Source organism: Neodiprion pinetum, chromosome 1 (genome assembly GCF_021155775.2).
Source record: "Neodiprion pinetum isolate iyNeoPine1 chromosome 1, iyNeoPine1.2, whole genome shotgun sequence".
Lineage (NCBI taxonomy): Eukaryota > Metazoa > Arthropoda > Insecta > Hymenoptera > Diprionidae > Neodiprion > Neodiprion pinetum.
In genome coordinates, this window is record NC_060232.1 from 36,821,405 (window position 1) to 36,841,547 (window position 20,143).

At 35.5% G+C, this 20,143-nt stretch overlaps 2 protein-coding genes across 9 annotated transcripts; one reads left to right on the top strand and one right to left on the bottom strand.

Annotated features, from left to right (window-relative positions):
• Positions 1 to 1,373: 1,373 nt before the first annotated feature.
• On the bottom strand, positions 1,374 to 5,955 carry LOC124225045 (trimeric intracellular cation channel type 1B.1). Its single transcript, XM_046637455.2, has 8 exons — positions 5,674 to 5,955; positions 2,966 to 3,122; positions 2,738 to 2,833; positions 2,570 to 2,658; positions 2,378 to 2,465; positions 2,144 to 2,264; positions 1,846 to 2,008; positions 1,374 to 1,695 (listed from the first exon to the last, which is right to left on the bottom strand). Exons 1-7 carry the CDS (start codon positions 5,792 to 5,794, stop codon positions 1,853 to 1,855), a joined length of 828 nt encoding a protein of 275 aa, XP_046493411.1. The 5' UTR covers positions 5,795 to 5,955; the 3' UTR covers positions 1,374 to 1,695; positions 1,846 to 1,852.
• Positions 5,956 to 6,752: 797 nt separating this feature from the next.
• Positions 6,753 to 19,069, top strand: LOC124225040 (endoplasmic reticulum metallopeptidase 1). 8 transcript variants are annotated; one of them, XM_046637448.2, is made up of 16 exons: positions 8,299 to 8,689; positions 9,010 to 9,180; positions 9,390 to 9,933; positions 10,819 to 10,946; positions 11,033 to 11,164; positions 11,243 to 11,363; positions 11,678 to 11,986; positions 12,545 to 12,774; positions 13,057 to 13,237; positions 13,419 to 13,603; positions 13,824 to 13,979; positions 14,050 to 14,255; positions 14,336 to 14,448; positions 14,544 to 14,719; positions 14,822 to 14,988; positions 15,501 to 19,069. In XM_046637448.2, exons 2-15 carry the CDS (start codon positions 9,178 to 9,180, stop codon positions 14,984 to 14,986), a joined length of 2,649 nt encoding a protein of 882 aa, XP_046493404.1. In that variant the 5' UTR covers positions 8,299 to 8,689; positions 9,010 to 9,177; the 3' UTR covers positions 14,987 to 14,988; positions 15,501 to 19,069. The 8 variants fall into 8 exon arrangements, with proteins under 8 accessions (XP_046493401.1, XP_046493400.1, XP_046493399.1 ...); XM_046637445.2 differs by lacking the exon at positions 8,299 to 8,689 and adding an exon at positions 6,753 to 6,777 and having other exon boundaries at positions 14,822 to 19,069; XM_046637444.2 differs by lacking the exon at positions 8,299 to 8,689 and adding an exon at positions 6,757 to 6,781 and having other exon boundaries at positions 14,822 to 19,069.
• Positions 19,070 to 20,143: the final 1,074 nt, after the last annotated feature.

Consider the following 20,143-nt stretch of genomic DNA (forward strand, 5'->3'; position numbering starts at 1 on the left):
CAGAGTTCCTGTACCAGCAGTGCATAAGAACGTTTTATTTTTCCAAGACCCTCGAATGCCAGAGCTGGATAAGTACTGTCGCTATAAAGACTGGGACCAGATATACAATATCAGAACTCAAGTTCCCGACGAAGAACCAAATATTCAGATAGACACGGACTGGTTACTCATGATGCAGAGTAAAGACGAACCGTCAAAACCAAAGAGAGACAATCATTTGCACACCCAAGCAGATGTACACCTATTTATAGATCCAGAATCGTCTGAAGCTAGACAAGTGAGTTTGAATAATGAATATAAGCATGAATATGGATTAAATATTCGAATCAAGCAGCCTGGGCATTACGCCTGCAAAGTCCCTGATGCACCAGGTGATAAGCCTGCACAGCTTATGTTGTGAATGGGGAAAATTCGGGAAGTACAAAAAGCTTTCGGTGTTATTTTCATGATGCTTAGGTAACTTTTAGTCTGTATTCGCGAGCTTTCAATGACTGAGGTATGGAATATAAATATTTAATAAAGAAGTTGGTATAGTAAGTTGACGGGTTTAAAAGAACTTAAATTTTTCAGCTGTACTAGCTCTTAGCCTTTATAAGGTTTTACCAAGAGCCTCTTTTTATTTTTATTTCTTGATGCATAAATTTTCATTCTCAACACACTGTGCACTAACATACAATTCACACTGTATTTGAAAATATGTTCGATGCGTTAGGATCATTAATATAGATTCATTATAACGCAGTTATTACATTTACCCAAAACAAATGGGCAGTCAAAAATCGATAATTTCTCAATCATACGTCATATTTATGAACATGAGCTTAGATGTACGAAAAAAAAAAAATCACCATAAAAATGATGAAGAGTTACAATTTTATAGTTTTAAGAATCGAAATATTTTTTATACATCATTCATTTCATGCGCTCTCTACAAAACAGCACCCACTGCGTTATTGGTAGATCAAAATTGAAGCGCATAAAATAAAATAATGATTAAAGTGTGAATAAATATACATAGTTATACACATGCGTACATATAACATATATTGAAGTGTGCACTTCAGTTATAATTTTCAAATATACTCAAATTCATTGCATGAAATTGATAAAATTAATAAAATTCGAATCACTTGATATGATAAACTTCAATATTTACAATAGTTAATACATTATGTTTTTTTCCAATTCTAAACTGACATCGGGCGATTTAATAAATAATGGGCACCGCCACTCGCACTTAGCAGCTATTGAGACCAAAAATAAATGTTATTTAGCATCGTGAGCAGGGAACGTGGTTTGAATGATATTTGTACAATTTTATGGTGTGATAAATGATGAACAACAGTATGATTTTAATACATAAAAATTTGGTCGTGATATTTAACGGTAATTGAAAAATGATTTTTTTTTTTTTTTTGTATACGAGTGGTGGATTTTTGCTTTTTGATCAATTGGCGATGCGTTTACATTTTACGTAATACTTCACACACCTAGGTATCGACGCTTGAACTTCGGTTCACGCTACGGTGTTAGTGTAATAAACAATTGGTTGTACTTTTGGTTTGACAATTTATCAAATGTCATCTTTTAGGAATCGAGTTATTTGACTAGCTTGCGTTTCTATTACTCCCTGGGTCCGTTTAATCTTCTTTATGTCAATAAATAACAAGTCAGTTGCATTTTTTTGTTGTGATTCTGAAAAATAGAAACACAAAGTTTCACTTAGTTGTTGTAAACGATACCCGTATTTATCTTCAGTCACAAATGTCTAAACGAAACAGAATAAAATCACATTTCACTACATAACACATTAGCTAAAAAAATAAAATGATTCACTGAACTTACATTAACTTCAATTGGTTTTCTTGGAGTCTGTCTTTTCATCTTTTGTTTGGCCTCGTCCAAGTAATTTTGCCAACGAGTCCCAGATTCCTCCCATGAAAAGAGCACAAAACAGGTTTTCAAAAGGAACAAAGGGATCATGGATACCGAGTAGAATAGAAGACAGCTGTTAACAGAGACAGAAACATAAAAATAATGCAGGTGAACAAAACAATGCTGGCGTAACTTAAAATTACAAACGATTGAATTAAAAAATTGTCTAAATATATTTCGACAAACATAAAAAGTGTTTGCTGCGTACCTTGAAGTAAACGAAGAAGATCACAATGCCGAAGTAAACAAGAGCATGGGGCGCAGAAATTATGTCAGTTTTCTTATCAAGCACAAATATGATCGAGGCAACCATAGATGCTTTTGTCGGGCTGATAAAGTAGGAGAAAAGTATTAGGGTTAGAGTGTAAACTATTTACATTCCTAATTTTATAGTAGCATACATCGGAAGATTTTGAGATAAATTAAGAGATCATAAACTCACAAACTAGGCTGCATGAATTCCATAGCCGTTGGTGTCCAAACACCACGAATAAGTCGCTCAAACAATTTAGTGAATCCAGCGCCGTTACCTAGTTTCGAATTTATACATATATTAGTACGTTTCAATCAAGTTTTCTGATATTAAAGAATTTATTGTTCTAATAACATGCACAAGAAATCTTTTAAGGCGTACCTTTTAGTGTTCCAATGAGAATCATTATAAGATAAGCATTTGGATATAGTTTCCCTGCATGTGTGACACCGTCATAGACTTTTTTACACCTATGGAGTAATATAAATTGTCAACATTATGTTCGAATGTTATAATACATCGATAAGAATAGTTTCTATTTTTCTTTACCTGTATATTTCCTTCATAGCTGAGCATATTATTTTTACTGGCAGGAATTTCGCTACTTTATACCCGACATCAAATGGTGTGTAAAATATTACATACCTAATAAAGAATTAATTACTTTCAATAACGATAAATTGATTACAATTCAGATTTCTAGAGATAACCGTGTGAAAAATTTTGGACAGTGGGACATTAATGAGAAATGAATATTATGGGATTAGAGTGAGTTACCAGACGACGGTGGCGACTACTAATTGTGGGGTGTTTTTGAGGGGGGCAAGAACTGGCTCTCCAAGTAAACCATTGCACAACATGCCACCAGCAAAAACAACCAGCATCGTCGACAGCCAGCATGATAGCGGATGTTTCCTTGAAAATGCTTGCGCTCCTGTAAAAATGAGGATCGAACGACGATTGGGTACAATATATTTGATTTCTGTTGCCATTATTCGATAACGCAGAGCGAAGTTAATTTTCCTCAAAATATTTTCGTGGTATTTGTGATTTTAAAATTATGCTAGCAGAGAAATTCTAAAGTGTAGAAAATCTTCAAGTACAACATGTATGTATGGTTTTGTAATTCTACCGAGTGCAACATATCAAGTCGGTCAAACAGAATCCTTACAAACGTGGTTGTCCCTGGTTCTTTAAACGTATCAATGCATTTAGCTACAAGCACATGCTGCACGTCTAACTGATCTGGTAAAGAATTTCTGTAGGTAATCGAATTTCAAAGTGGAGTGAGGTATAAAAGGATTCATATGAATCGCAAGCTGCTTGCCAGACTTCTTATCTACCTAAATTTATAATTATGCTATCTGTGTGCTATCGAATGATGGATTGTCACGAAATTCTTATCAATCCATTAAATATATTTTCACATAACTGGCACCAAAGTTTTGCAATCTTACTTTCTGAACTGGACTAGCTATCCAGTTTGCCATTCGTACATTCAGGTAAGACTGATAGATAACTGGTATATCTACCAGTCTTTATTCAATCATTACTGTCTGAATCAATATCACCAATATTAATACCGTCCAGGCTGGCTCAGATAGGGACAGGTATTGATTGAATACTCGTGAAGTTGGCTGACTAGCTTTGTGTGATAGCTGAATTTATATGTTCGAGTAAAACTTCATGATGTAAAAATGTATGAACTTGAAATTAATTTTGCCGTAGCACAAAATACTCGAGCGAAAAATTACTTATCAATTTGTCCACTTACACATTGAATGAACTTGTTTTTTGTAATCTAACGACAGAACATTAGCCATGTCAATTTCCTTTGACCTTCCAAGAATCATTGTTATTTATCTGGTTGAATAGATTCTGAGGTTTCTCAATTATTCAATGCCATTCACGCTACATCGCACAATACTTTCCAACTCGCGGTGGGAATATTTGTTCTTTTAAGCAAACTTTGGATGCAATAAAACGTGAAGGGTATATTTACACAGACATTCCGATCCAACTGTAAGATTTTACCGACTGCAAACTATTTTGGTATGAGGAAAATTGATAGAACTAGAAAATTTGGCGATTTCTTTGAAGACTCCGTAGGAGTGACGAAATGAAATTCGAAAGGATATTTAAGTTTTATTGTTTGTTATTAGTTTTTGGGTGACTCTAATCATTCAGTGCCACATTTCGGGTGGCTTAGAGTCTCCTACATTCCATACAAAAATAGAACAGCTAGGTTCTCTCGGTTAACATTGGGATACGTTAATATTAATTGTGATTTTAGCTGCCAAGAGTTGCCCAAACTGAACATGTGTGAACACGTGCCAGACGTATGTGAATCCTCCCTCTCGCCAGTTTCCATGTTTCAAAAAAAGCATCTAACGTACATTACAGACGGTCATTTCACCTTTAAATCTGATACATCTAGCAATGGGATTTAGCTCGTTAACTAAACTTGACAAGATACCGATTCAATCATGACAGTAAATGATTACTTGTATAATAACGCAAGTACTGACAATTTCATTCCTTATACTTTGATTTTTGGTTTCAATTATTTCTGTTGCTTCCAGACTTACAAAGAATCGACCCCTTTCCACACCCAGAAGTTGTAGTAACACTTTCAAGGTCTCCGATATCCTTCTTTTAATAGAATTCAGCTAATCTAAAATTACAGAGTTAAGCTCTAACTGTCGTGCCACATTATTTATCTATTTTCACATCCAAATGAACCATTCTAAAGCATTGGGTAAGTGCAAGAGCATACATAAATCTCAACTGATATCTGCGCAATTTAATCTATGAGGAAATAATTGAAATTGACTAATGAATATAATAATCTATATAGCATGATCGGTAATCAAACTTGTGTTCAGTAACAATAAGATCAAATGATAAAAGAATGAAAAGAAAAAAAGAAAAAGAAACGACGAAAGATATATCTTTAATCGAAAAAGAGAAAAAGGAAAGGAACAATGTAGTTTGTTTTACTGAAAGGAAAGTAACAATGCATAATCGTAAAAAGGTGTGTCGAATTTTATCTAAAGCAAGAATATCCGTTTAATGTATGTATTTACTTACATTATAAAGTACATATAGATAGCGAGTGCCAACCGCAACGTACGTATTTAGGAAATAAAAATACATTCAAACGGGAATACAGCGAGAGAGAGAGAGAGAGAGATAGAGAGAGAAAAAAAGAGAGTCCACACAACCATGATGAGAAGCGTTAAGCTTGGAGAAAATCGGCAATTTTTCAAGACATTTTTTTTCGCGTAGAATTCAGCAATTTTTTATGTCCGAATAAGAATATGATCCTCGTGATTATAATGTGCAGGTCAACGACCACGGAGGGTTCAAATGAATACAAGTACCGCAGGCACGTATATATCTTACATACGTACAGCACATACATACATCAGATGAGATCTCGAGATAGGAGCTGAGGGCTTTAAATATAGAATAGGTAGGCTTACCGGGTCCTAGGTCTTCCCTGACATGCAACGCGCACAATACACAGTGTGCAATGTCAAAGTACGGGAACATTTTTAATTTAATGACCTGATTGGCCATGTCTAGGAAAGCTTCGGGATCCATGATTTCGTGTTTTTATCTCTACTCCCGGTGAATGAATATTTCTTTTTTATTAAATCTTGAAAATTACCCGAAAAAACTTGTGATGAGAAAAAAAAAATAAGCCTCTTATCAAAAAAACACCCGAGCGCCCGCGCGCTGTCTGCTACGCTGCCACTACGCCGTCTGCTAGTTGTCTGCTCGTCGTCTGCTAGATGATACCGAGTGAAGTTCGCTTTCCATCATCTACTCACAGGTGGCGCTACCATCGATCGAGTTTTCATCTTCGCAGTTGTCTGCTCGTCGTCTGCCAGAGGATACGGTCTGGGCTGAGTTCAGAAACCTTACTCGAGTGACTTGAGTATCGTTGTGTCTTTGTTTAATCTCACGTGTTAGACAGAGACAGTATATATCAGTGCCGAGTTCACTCAGGTAAGATTTCTGAACTCAGCCCTGAAGTTCGTTTCCGCCGCTTTCTCACAGACTGCGCCACCGTCGGTTAAATTTTCATCAACTACTGGCCCCGCTCTTTATTTGATTTATTCAACCTCTGCGCGCTTCTCCCTTCAAATGATGTTACTGTACGATTCTTATTCATACAATTTAATCTGTGTATGTACCTATGCCAAGAGAATATACTTGAAAGTTAACACTCGGTCACTGCCGACTCGGCACCGCTCACGTTCTTCGTCTGTTTTTCGCAGGCTGGCCATCCCATATTTAATTCTAAACTGCGAAAGGCCGAAAAATGATTGCATCGACGACGACGACGATTATGTTTTCATTGAATGTATGGGGCATTTCCTGTCAAATCGTCCATGAATAATAATTTGAATTTTTATGGGTGATCACACCTAATGTGATAAGCTTTAAGGACTTTTTTCGATTTTCGACCTTTCGCAGTTCGAAATTAAATATCGGATGGCCAGCCTGCGAAAAACAGACGAAGAACGTGAGTGGTGCCGAGTCGGCGGTGACCGAGTGTTAACTTTCAAGATATTCTCTTGGTAGGTATGTACAACTGCGCGCAAGATTGGATCGGAGAATTTTAACGTAGAAGATTGCTTTAACAGCCGAATTGTTTCGAACATAGCGCGAAGTGGAGCGATAAATTTTTTTTTATCGTCTACACGTAACTTCAACTCGTGAATGGATGTAGCCCAGCCGGCTTGGTACCATGGACTTATGGAGCGTAAGCTAGGCTTGCGGCGAGGGGTTTGCGCCTTGGGGAGAGTACATGTGGTAGCACGTCGGCCATATTGATGAGCTAAGTTTTCGGACGCCACGTTTAAACGATTCACTTTAGGTAGTATTAGTTTTTTGGACAGATCGGTGCGATAAACTATTTCCTCGAACTGTATAGGTATGTACGAACACAGCTTCAATTCTTTTTGTATAAGAAACTGTGCGGGTAAGCACATTTTTTCAATCCAATTTTAATTCCGGCGTACATTCTATAGAGGTGCGTAGCACTTGACATAGAACCAGAATAATACTGAGTATAGATGTGTACAAAGAAAAAACCAAAAAAAAAAAAAAAGATAATACAACGACAGAATGAACAGAAAACATCGCGTTGAATAATTCGTGAACCTACATAAATAAATGATTTACATTCACATGCTGAAATATATTTGTGTTCAAAAACTATAAATTGAACTCACATTTGGAATAGCATCATCTTTCAGCCTAACTTTGAAGGCAAATGTTCTATCGAATGATTCCGCTGAAAAATGACATGAACATAAACGAGCATACTTTATCACACTTGTGTTCGTCAACCCTATCGTATCAAGCCATATCCTACGCCTCTCAATATTTTTCGGAAAACTTGAATGAATATAGATACAAATACATTACTTGGCATCACAGCATGCACATTATTTACAGTTCCATAATCGTTACTTATACTTACAGATGAAATGTAGCCTTATTCCCTACTTCGACCTCGCATTGTTTTTGTGATTTTGAGAAAGATCTGTTTTTGCAGTTAGGCGCTACACAATAAGGCATGTTGTATTATTCCGAATTCTCAGTCCGTGATCGGCTACCTTCCGAACTAACCTATACAATAATAACGAACAACTGCACGTGCGTACATATCCGTGCGCCCCCGTGGTCCGTAGTATACGTATATCTATTTAGCTCATCAAGATGGCTGACGGCTCTGATTCCCCTTCCGTCTTTCGCCGCATCAGGGTCTTACATGCTGGTCTGGAAACTGTTGGTGGGGGTATGTCCTCTTATTGAAGCACCGGCCGTTTCGCCTAGTGACCACGAGTGTCGCTACGGTAGAGGGATTCAGACTATGCGAAAGAGATGGAAACAGTGTGTTTTGAAACCTGTTTCCGGCTCGCTCACATAGCCTGAATCCCTCGATAGCAGCGACACTCGTAGTCACTAGGCGAAACGGCCGGTGCTTCAATAAGAGAACACCCCCACCATTGAAATTTTGACCGAGTTTCCAGACCTGTATATGTATAAGACCGTGCGCCGCATTCCCGCAGGAAATGGCTCCGTCCATAAGTCCGTGCTTGGTACTTAGGTAGTTACATTTCGTCTGCGCAGTCCACGCACTATTCGTACTGCAGGGGAATCCTGCATCGAATGACTGCATGAGCACCGCAGTCGCCGCGCCGCTGCCTTCGCGCCGAGTCGTTGATAATGTTATGTCATTTATCGAGCAGGTTGCACAGACCTGCAGTTCGGTGTTAATCGAGCGAGCGGCTTGTTCGTGTGTCTATAAATGTAATAAAGAAAAGAAGGTTACATACCTATTAATAGTTTATCGGTAGATCAATTTTTCTACAAACTACTGTACGCACACTGTGATAATCTGTAACACGTCGCTGGTTCGTCGCTCGTCTCTCGCCAAATAATCTCACTTACAATCGAAATTGTTAACAAGCGGTTTTCCTGGTTGGTATAACGTACTGTATAATTGTAATGCACATACGTACGTAATCAACACGAATCGTGATTGTGAATGGAAAATTGAAATATTTATGATGATCGATCGAGTCGTTCTTAACAAAAAACTTGTTTCCTCGAATAGCGTTATTATACCCCCCGCGCATTTTGCACGCGGGTCTCTCACGTTCTCTTATTGCACATGCGGTATTACAAATCGAGCGATTAACTTATCTTTTATACGATATAAATACATATACGAGATAGCCTGATAAGCTGTGGATTTGATTTTTCTTTTTCATATAGACGATTTCTTATTTGACGTCTAGGTGCTCTGTAGATGGAACGTTATGATTAAGAAGAGTTTGACAGTTCATTAGAAATTTGTCGAAATTCTAGACACTGCACACCAAAAACGCAACGTCCGATAATCTTTGTCAGCAATATTTCACGACGCTGTTGAGCTCTTACATTATTGCTTCTCATATTCAGTGACCATGGTAAGTGATGTTTATTCATAAGTCGTTTAACGTCAGCAAAAAATAATCGCGAGTCATTCATAATCTCTGGCTATACGAAAATGCATAAATGCATGCAGAGAAGTTTAAAAATATTAAAGTCAAATTATTTAAGTTTCTACTGATTCGCTAATTTTTAATAAATTTTCTTTCGTTGTCAAAGAATGCCTGGAGTAACAATTCATTTTCAGAACGATGGAGTCAGACTTCGCGTTCACTCGTCAAAGGAAATATCAGATGAAGTATTTTACTCGAAGAAAAGGCAATCGAGGACGTTTGAGACGCTGAATGAAATACACCATTTGTTGTACCTGCTGTTATGCCTTTTGGCAGTGTCCTTGACAGTGATTGTTTTGGAAAAGAAATTGCCAGAGCCGTTGTTGACCGACACCGAGGGCCTTTATCCTGAAAAGTTTGTCGCCGAGAGAGCGAGAAACAATTTAGTCAAATTGACTAAAATTGGCCCTCGGATAACTGGTAGCTATGAGAATGAGGTCATGGCTGTTAATTTTTTGAAGACTGAAATTCAAAACATTGTCAAAGATGCTCATAACAGTCATGAAATTCAAATTGACATCACTAAACACAGCGGTGCATTTCCATTAACTTTCCTGGATGGGATGACCAATGTTTACAGAAATGTTCAAAATGTTATTGTTAAAGTTGGGTCGAGAATCAACTCGAAACACAGCTTGTTGGTTAACTGTCATTTTGATACGTTTCCCGAGAGCCCTGGTGAGTTTTTATTCATATGAGATATTTGATGAATTTCAAATTTTAAAAAACTATTGAGAACATTATGTGTGAGTTTGCGTGGAATAAAGGAGTATTTCTTCAATTGTACAATTATTTGAATTTGTTTTCTTGCTAAGGATCACTAAAAATTGCTTTTTGGACATGCTTACTTGATAAATCTTCTATATATCAGAAAGTTATGAGAACGCGAACCATATTTCTTTTTATCGCCGAATATAACAATGGTGAATAATCAGAGTAGCCATAAGACTTGGACATGCGGAAACTTTAGGAAAGTCAAGAAAATATCATTTTCTATGGTCATTTTGAATCAGTGTTTTAATTTAAATCTGAATTTAAATTTGAATCTGTGAATTGAAAATTTTTTTTAACCATCTATGTAGTTACTTTTTAAACTTTGGTTTTACTTGTCCCTTTTTCTCAATGGAAAAATATGTGGAAGGCTTCATGTAGGATATTCAATATTTATTAGTAGGTGGTGTGTTCGTGTCGTAAAAATCTCATTCTTGCGTCGAGAGTTGAATGGTAATAAAAAATAACTTCAATCATTGTTCAAGGCCTGATTTTATGATCATTAATATTTCCTTCTCTGCAGCCGACCTCGGTTAAAGGCGTTTAACCGAATTACTCTACTTTTAAATGAGCACTTGATCAATTTGACCTCTCAAATTTGAACTTTGGTTTTACAAGAAATTTGGTTCATCAGAAATATCAAATTATTCTTTCTACTCAGCTATTACTAGCCATGCATAAATTGAATAAATTGCACTGAAAAATTACAATTTGACCCAAGATATAAAAAGTTTATATCACAATTTTGATAATTTTTTCAACAATTAATTCATAGCTGTATAAACTGTATAGGTGGTTCAGATGACGGCGCTGGATGTGCCGTAATGTTGGAGATGCTGAGAATAATAGCTCAAAGTCCAAAGATATTGAAGCACAATATTATATTTCTATTTAACGGAGCTGAAGAAAATTTGATGCAGGTTTGTTCAAAGCCTTCATTCCATTTCGGCACATACAGGATACACATTGGTCACATAAATATTTTCAACTCATATTATAATTTCAGGCATCGCATGGTTTTATAACGCAGCACAAATGGGCGAGTGAAGTAAAGTCTTTCATAAATTTAGAAGCCTGTGGAGCAGGCGGACGTGAATTATTGTTTCAAGCTGGTCCTGACAATCCTTGGATTTTGGAAGTAAGAATTGAACATATAATTGAACAACCGAAAACCGATTCTCATACATCTTTTTTATACAGTTGGTATGTTTTGCAGGTTTACTCTGAGTCTGTCCCATACCCATACGCTTCATCATTAGCACAAGAAATATTTCAGAGCGGAGTCATCCCTGGAGATACGGATTTCCGGATATTTCGAGACTTTGGAAAAGTTTCTGGTATGAAATCAAATACTGCAAAATATCTCTTGTAACATTTCTTTGCCAGAAACTTGTCTATCTCAAACCAAGTAGTTCTGAAACTTTCATAAATATAAATTTTTTCCCCGCTTTCTGAAAATGAAAAAGTACTTATTGCCAAGAGTTAATTTGCTGAAAATACGAATAAAATTTTTTTTGAACATTCGCTATGTTTCGTCTTCTGAAAAAATTTACGGAACTGGGTAATATAAAAGTCTATTGATCAAGCCGATGTATTTGATTCATATTAGTATTTCAGCTCTACATGTAACTCTGATGTTTCCATTCAACAGGTCTTGATTTTGCATGGTCAACAAATGGGTATGTCTATCATACAAGGTTTGATAACGTAGATCAAGTGCCGCTAGGTTCCCTGCAAAGAACCGGAGACAACATCTTGGCATTAGTACGTGGAATAACGGCTGGTCACTATCTTTCTGACATAGTAATGAATCATCAAAAAGGAAGTCTAGTGTTCTTCGATTTCTTGGGTGCATTTGTAGTTAGATGGCCAGAGTATCTAGCAAGTACTATTAATATCGCTGGTATTTTGATGGGTCTTTACTCCATTTTCCTCAACATGGAAACTGCTCGTAAATTAGGTGAGAAAAAAATTAAAAAACAATTAATGAAATTACCACATTAAATGTTCTACCCAATCACTTGATGTGAAATTTTGATGGAGTTTTAATAGTTCCGTATACTCAACAATTACAGGGTGGTCATAAATTCTGGAAACGTGGAAAACATGGAAAAGTCAGGGAAATATCAGGGCATTTTTACTCAAGTCGGGAAATTTCTTTTACGGACAAATAAACCTCATAAATAAGGGGGTAATTAATGATAAGCCTGAAAAATTGATCTCAAATGATTTCAATTCACTGTATTTCCTTAATCTCGCTACTTTTGATTATTCTCACACTATTGTATTAGAGCATAAAAACAATTGAAATCTAAAGATTGCCTATTGATTTGAAAATTTGAGATCTTAGCCAAATTTCTTCAAGTTCGTAAATGCAATCCACTTGCTGTAAAATGGTCAGGAAGACAGTTTATTCTTGGTACTAGAAAACGTGGAAGAGTCAAAAATGTTTAATTGAAAATTTTTATGGCCACCTCGGTAATTTACTCAATTTTGTACGAAACTGTCTCTATTCCAGATCTGAGGCATTCGGTCTACATTAAACAATTGGCACTGTCTGTGTCAGCTGTGATTGGTTCCTATATATTCTCAATGATCTCTGTAACAATCGTGGCGGTCTTTCTGACTCATCTTGGAAAAGTTATGAGCTGGTATGCCAGACCAGCATGGTTATTTTTTCTGTACATTTGTCCGACCATATTCTCATCCATGGCATTTTTTTTAGCTGTTTCTAATCATCAAAAAAAGGTACGTCTCACAAACGGGACTAATTAATAATGCCATTGAAAACACCCATTTAGATTTTTATCAGGCCCTTTCAATGGCTCAGCAAATTCAAACCGATCTGCATGCAGAGCTGTGCAGTATCTAGATTATCAATTAACTGTATTTGTTTAGTCATTAAATGAAGATTAAATCAAAAGCAAAGCTGTGCAGTATCTAGATTATCAATTAACTGTATTTGTTTAGTCATTAAATGAAGATTAAATCAGTGACGGAGAAGTCATGATTCGTAATTGGTATTTTCAGGAAAATATCACTCAATGGACGCTTTATTACTTGTATTTCGATGCGTATAACTTACTATGGATTACAGTTTTGTCTACCTGTGTTATACTACGACTCAGATCTGGATTTATACCCTTACATTGGGTGATATTTCCTTCTATAGGAAATATAATAAGAGAGAAATTTTTCAAGAGATGGAGAGGTGAGCAGTTAATATTGAAATTGAAAGCTTCTTGTCGCGTAGAATTTACCTAGTCGAAATAGAAGGTATTTTATGCCATTAGTAACAAAATGTGAATGCAATAAGAGCACCTAGAATCCTATAAGTATTTGACTTCACGCCGACACTCAAACTAATTCACCGTACTTTTTTCTTATTGTAGATGGGAAATGGTTGCTGTACCACATGGGTGTGATTAGTTTGCCTTACATACAGTCGTTTTACTTGACACTAGGCGCGCTCTACCTTTTTATTCCAATAATGGGTCGATCTGGTGCTGGTATTAACGCCGAAATCGTTATTGCGAATATGATATCGTTTATATTTTGTCTCCTTCTGAGTTTCACTGTACGTTCAAAAATTATTCATACCCCATAAAAATTGCACACTTGATTATACGGTTTAGTCGAAAACGGCAAATAGAAATCATATAAACTGTATTTCTGCACGTATATACTTTGTGTTCATACCTGTATTAAATCATCTGCTCTCACGCTCCTTGTAGTGTTTAATCTTGCACTTTGTACTGGAAAGCAAACGTTTTAGCAGAACCATATCATATTTTCAGCTACCCATAGTAATCGTGGTGAAAAATGCGGGCAGATTAATCAGCATTATGATTGGGATATTCTTAATAGCGGTTAGTATACTGATTTTGACACCGTTAGGCTTTCCGTACAGCGGTGATCCGCTTGCTCCAGCACCGGCCCGATTCATGATTGCAGTAAGTATGCCGTTGGTATCGATTGAAATACTCGGTTGAAATGGAAATTATGAAATATTTATTACCACAGCACACGCACAGACAATACTTCAACGAAAACGGTACGGTTCGGCATTCTGGTACTGGATATTGGTTGGTAGATTTGGATATGAACAGCCCACACAACGTGGAAACCATTGTACCAGAAGTAGGCACTGCAGGTTCGACACTAAGAGATTGCGAAGAAGAGTTATACTGTGGATTACCGTACCTGATGCCTGTCACAACGTTTTTATGGTAAAAGTGAGCTTTGGTATAAGCTGAAACGAATTAGGTCTCAACGATTTCCTGACAGATTCCTTCAATTTATACACTAGGAAAACGAGCTGGATTCCAGGTCCTGAGCCGTTGATAAAAATACCCACCAGGTTGGAAAGAATTTCGAAGATAACCAAAGGAAACATCATAAGTTTCAGATTCAATGTTACAGGTAATTTCTGATTTTGTAATTGATGCTTTGCTCAAGTATCAGTCAAAATAGTAGCCAGGAAATGGTCGTTATTAATCTTGGTTTTCAAATTTCAGGTCCTGATCATATTGGCATCATCTTATCACCGTACGAAGGTGTGCGTCTGATAAAATGGAGCGTGTTGGACGATCCGCCTCTGGAAGGACCTCTTTGGAATAATAGACATACTTACTTTATTTATTATGCTTGCGCAGCTGACTGCGACCCTTACAGTTTCAGCGTCGATTTAGAAGTGAGTTGATCGACTTGTGTCGATTGCATAAATTAAATGACATTCCTTGTTGAATAGGTGTTGTAATAATGTCTAAAAACTCGCGTATGACTTTCTCTCCAGATACCGCATGGTCATAAAGGGCCTTCATTGAGCATTGCATTAGCAGGCCACTTTCTGCACGGTGAAAATCAAAAATCTTTAAGGTTCAAGACTTTCCTATCTCAATTTCCGTCTTGGACCGCAGTTATTCCTTGGACTGCTACTTACACCTCTTGGATATATTAGCGGTGAGCTGGGATTATGATTACTATGTTGTGATGACATGGGCTCGATTCTAATTCTGTATAAAACTATTTTATAACGCAATCAAAAGACCCTTTTTTTTTTCTATACAACCCATGTATTACTGCAGTAAATTACATGTTAAAGAAATTGGCAGACTACTGCTACTATAGGAACCGAAAACGCCTTACAACAGGACTAAGACGTATTCGAATTATAGCAGTATGCATACAAAATTCCTATTGCAAATAAATTAGGTAGACGAATTCTCACTCTGGTACTTAGTTTTTTTTTCTATTTCAAATACAATCATTTTTAATTCATATGCAATATACAGGTATTGGATATATAAGTATTGTACCTAAGTAAACTTTTTAGGTTTAGATTATAGTATGCTTATAATTAAGCATAGCACAAATTCATACACCTACGAATATATTTATTCATGACGTTTTTTTGTCTTATCCGCAGCCAGTAATCGGCACCTTGTATTAGCTATTATCACGTGATGTTTCAGCTTAAGCACACGAAAATCTCGCGCTCTCCTAATCGCGAAAGATACGTGAGAAATCTGCTTCATAATAAGCAAAAGTCGTAGTAGCAGCCTACCAGGCTACCTGATTTCCAATATGGTACTATATACAGGCTTTAATGACGAAGAAGAGAACGGACGAGAAATACATAATGTACAAATATTATATATATATATATACACATACACATAGGGTAGACATATGTTAAGTAGTTGGTAACGGATGATTTTTTAAAGGTGGAGAAGATTCACCGTTGTTAGTATAATTATTAAAAGGTCTATACAAAGCAATTTCAGCAATCATAGGCTTGCAATGGTTAGACCAAAAAAACAATATATGACTAATAGTAACTAACAGAATTTGTTCGAGAAACGATTCAAATCACTTGCGACACATGTTGTGGGTTTCTTTCATGGTTACTCCCTTGTTTCGAATTTCTTTGATTATTTTTTCTGTTTTAGATGATAAGTAACGTAAAATAAGATTAACGATAAAGTGCCATTAGATAAATTATAGGCTAAATATACAAAAATGATAAAATAACACATAAAACTTGTTGCCAGGTGCAGCCGCGTACACTTTGGCACGTATGTAAACTGAGCAATTTCTCTTAAAAAGATAACAAGATAACGTTATTCTGAAACTCGAAAGCCTAGAGCATATCAACGAAAGCCAAAATATCATGAATATAATATCTAAAATTGTCATTTGACAATTTATATAATGCCAATTTTATACGATTAAGTAAAATAATGATTAACTAATATGTACTGATGATGCCAGTGCATTCGATGCTGCTCTGACATATAATGTTCATTCATAAAAGTGATAGTAAGAAAACGGTCTCGACAAAAATTTTCGAAAAAATCCATGCCATATATATTAGAGTGTTTCAAAAAAACCGACTATTTTTTTTTTTTTTTTTCGAAGAACATTGAAAAGTCTTCCGAGTGTCCCTCAAAAATGACCTCGGTAAAATATGAGCTCTTAATATTGATATTTAGAGGTGGCGATTCTCAATTTTCTATTTCCCATTTAAATAACATGGGAAAAAATTTTTTAAAAATTTAGAATTTTATTTCTCGAAAACGAATCAATGTGAAGATATGAACAAAACATATTCTTGTAAGAAATTTGACGCTCTACAAAAAAGATCTGAATAAAGATTTGCATAAGGTAAGTCGTTTCGGAGTTATCAGGCCTCAAACATCGAACCGTTTGAAATAATGATGTTATTAATTTACAAATGCTACAAAACTGACTCATATCACTTAAATACACAATATTATTGATTTTAAAATTAAAACTATAGACTTCCAATGAAATGTTAATTAGTAAATTTCATTAATCAACGATATGAGTCAGTTTTGTAGCATTTATAAATTAATAACATCATTATTTCAAACGGTTGGATGTTTGAGGCCTGATAACTCCGAAACGACTTACCTTACGCAAATCTTTATTCAGATCTTTTTTGTAGAGCGTAAAATTTCCTACAAGAATATGTTTTGTTTATATCTTCACACTGATTCGTTTTCGAGCAATAAAATTCTAAATTTTTAAAAAAAATTTTCCCATGTTATTTAAATGGGAAATAGAAAATTGAGAATCGCCACCTCTAAATATCAATATTAAGAGCTCATATTTTACCGAGGTCATTTTTCAGGGACACTCGGAAGATTTTTCAATGTTCTCCAAAAAAAAAATAGTCTGTTTTTTCATACACTCTAAATTATATATAACATGTAATAGATATATCTTTCGAACGAGAAATTTGCAAAAAATGAAATCCTAACAATCATCTATCACGCTCTCAAAAGGCTTATTGGACGAAACAATGATGGAATCTATCGAATTCATCAAACGTATTTAAAGCGTTTATTGTTATTGAATTAATTTCCTAAGTCATATTCAATAAAATTATAAATAGAAATATTCACAATATATAAACGGTTACTGAATTGACTGAGATTTGAAATCTTAAATTATATCTCGAACTGGTTCGACTTTTCAAAAAAATTTTCGTAGCAACGATAATACTGTTGATAGATTTAAAAAATTTTAGAAACAATAATTATACAATAACAATGATGACGATAATAACAATAACAATAATAATAATAATAATGATAGTTTGAATTAGACGAATAATATTTATACGTTGGATGCCTTTTAGTCGTAGATACACGTAATTTGCGTACTGCAGTACTTATTGTTAGACCAGTTACCAGCATGAATTTCACAACAAGGACGCGACTTCTCGAATTGCGTATAAATATCAACTGATTATCATTATATGACAGTTATTTATATTATAGTACCTTGATATAAAGCATAATATATTGTATAGTCAAAAGTACGACTAAAGAATATTTTATCATCCATACAAAACTCGCCGCTTAACGCCTTTAAGTAATACAGTTAATAAAAATAATCTTTCTAAAAGAGGAAAATAATCGATGAAAATAAAGTAATTATAATAATTTTCTATAGTAATTCTAATCGATTTGTTGTTATACTTATAATACAATTCTGGTAGTAGGCTTTCGAAGATTGTTGTTAATTGTTTAAAAAAAATCCTTCTTGTTACTGCAATTTCTGCAGTCCAGAAAAGAATTTTGTTCGGGTTACGTCCATTAAATTTTTTCATGGGTATAGAATATAATATATATTCACATCTCTCCGTTTAAATGCTTTCGCTTCTTATTTGCATTTTTGTCTCTTATTCTCTTACCCGTAGACATAATAGGTACGCCATTTCCCTCCTTACCTATGTAGCTGCGGTAGCTACTATATAGTATGTTACGGGGTTTATCATATCTTGTTAGATATAAAAACAATCCGTCAATTCAAATCATTTACAAATTTATTCTTAGTAATAATCATTGGTATTGTTTATGAAACAGGGTTTTAATTTACGTTGCGTTACTTTTTTTTATACATATTTAATTTTCGTTCCATCTCACTCAATGGTTCATGATCCACCATACGTGTGATATATTATTTATCGTTTTATACTCTACTTTAGTTCAGATTCACATACTTACGTCGAGATCAAGTACAGACAACGATTTTTTTTTCTTTTTAATTTATAGAGGCACGCTTATTTGCAGTGCAAAAGAACCTCTACATGCCTATGTTATATGTAGCAATGTATGTAGCACAAAGCAGGGATTTGCTACCACAAAAAGTGGATCGATCGATTAACGATAATGATAGTTTTTCCAAAAGTGTTCAACCTCGATCCGTAATTTCGCCGATGATTTATTGAGATTTAATGCTTATTGTTATTAATACTATCAGAGTTCCTGTGTTTGTAACGCCGTGATGCGTGCTGCGCATTTATTTTGTGGCGCCTGGTCTCGACGTTCGATTCCTTTTATTATTCTAATCAATCAGTGTACGTATACTATTACACATCAGTCTAGTAATATTATAACGATACATATAATTTATAATATATGTAAAGATTGTTATGTCGGAAAAACTTGTTGACAATTCATTGTAATAAATGAAATACTTTTACGGTGTTCTTCGCTATACAAATTTAAAACATGTATACATACGTGCAAACTGTACACATTCATTAATATTATTCCCTCACTTGTCTCCGTCACTTCGTCATCGTCGTAAAAAAAAATCTCAAATTGAATATACAAGTGCAGCATACAAAATTGTTACAATTAACAAATTTAATACCTACCTATTATCTAGCGCGTAATCGGGTGAACGAATTTGAGATAAATACGTTACACTCAGTGCGAGGAGTGGCTTGACGCAATGGATTTTCTGCCTATATCCGAGTTATACAACGTCGAACTTTTGTTACATACAAGTATGTAATGTAATTTCCTGCTATTGTTAACTTTAATTGATCGCGATTTAGCTTTAGTGTGCAGTGAGATGTATATATACAGATATATGCATATATGCATAGTCGCGTGTGTCTCATAACGACTATAATGAATTTTATCAATCAGACGATAAAAATTGAAATTCGTTGCCTAATTTCTCCTAGTCAGTTCGTTATTTCAATTCACAGATCATACGGAGACTGATTTTTTCCCCCGATTTTCCTGCTGTTCCTGTTACGTAGCAGTAATGGGTCCATTACTCTTTATTACGTAGTTTAACTTGGTCTGAAATCGCAGAAAGGAACGGGCTGCTTAACTCGTTGGGACATTTCCTTGTGTCTCGTTCGTTGTAAGAGAAATATGTCAATATTGACACGCGGCCGGTCCCGTAAGTCGAGAACAGTTTCCTGATGGTTAAAGTGATTCGTGCCGTGCAATGAATTCCGCGCTGCTGCGTATCTCTCAGTTCCCGCGAGATTCATGGGTGTATATTCGTTATATCTCTGCTTCTATACCTACCTGTAACAAACTGATGTAGGAATTTAGTATTAACAGATCCGCTCTTGCGTTTTCGGACTAAACGCCGTGCGTGATGGACAAACGCCTTGCAGAGTCCGCGACACGCGTGTCGTTGATAATTTTTCAAAAGTCAAGTTTACGAATCGTCGCATTTTCATGGTGAATAGTTTAAAGAATTTTTTCTTTATTCCTATAATCTTCGATATTTCTAATAATTATCGATTGCGTCGTGGAATAATCTGTGCCGATAATCG

Excerpts from the sequence above, each read along its gene's own strand:
- LOC124225040 (XM_046637445.2), top strand. Across the intron at positions 14,449-14,543 it reads TTTCAGATTCAATGTTACAG|GTCCTGATCATATTGGCATC; the intron begins GTAATTTCTGAT and ends TTCAAATTTCAG. Across the intron at positions 14,720-14,821 it reads GTTTCAGCGTCGATTTAGAA|ATACCGCATGGTCATAAAGG; the intron begins GTGAGTTGATCG and ends CTTTCTCTCCAG.
- LOC124225045 (XM_046637455.2), bottom strand. The coding sequence starts at position 5,794 with ATGGATCCCGAAGCTTTCCTAGACATGGCCAATCAGGTCATTAAATTA. Across the intron at positions 3,123-5,673 it reads CAGGGAAGACCTAGGACCCG|GAGCGCAAGCATTTTCAAGG; the intron begins GTAAGCCTACCT and ends TCATTTTTACAG. Across the intron at positions 2,659-2,737 it reads GCTATGAAGGAAATATACAG|GTGTAAAAAAGTCTATGACG; the intron begins GTAAAGAAAAAT and ends ATTACTCCATAG.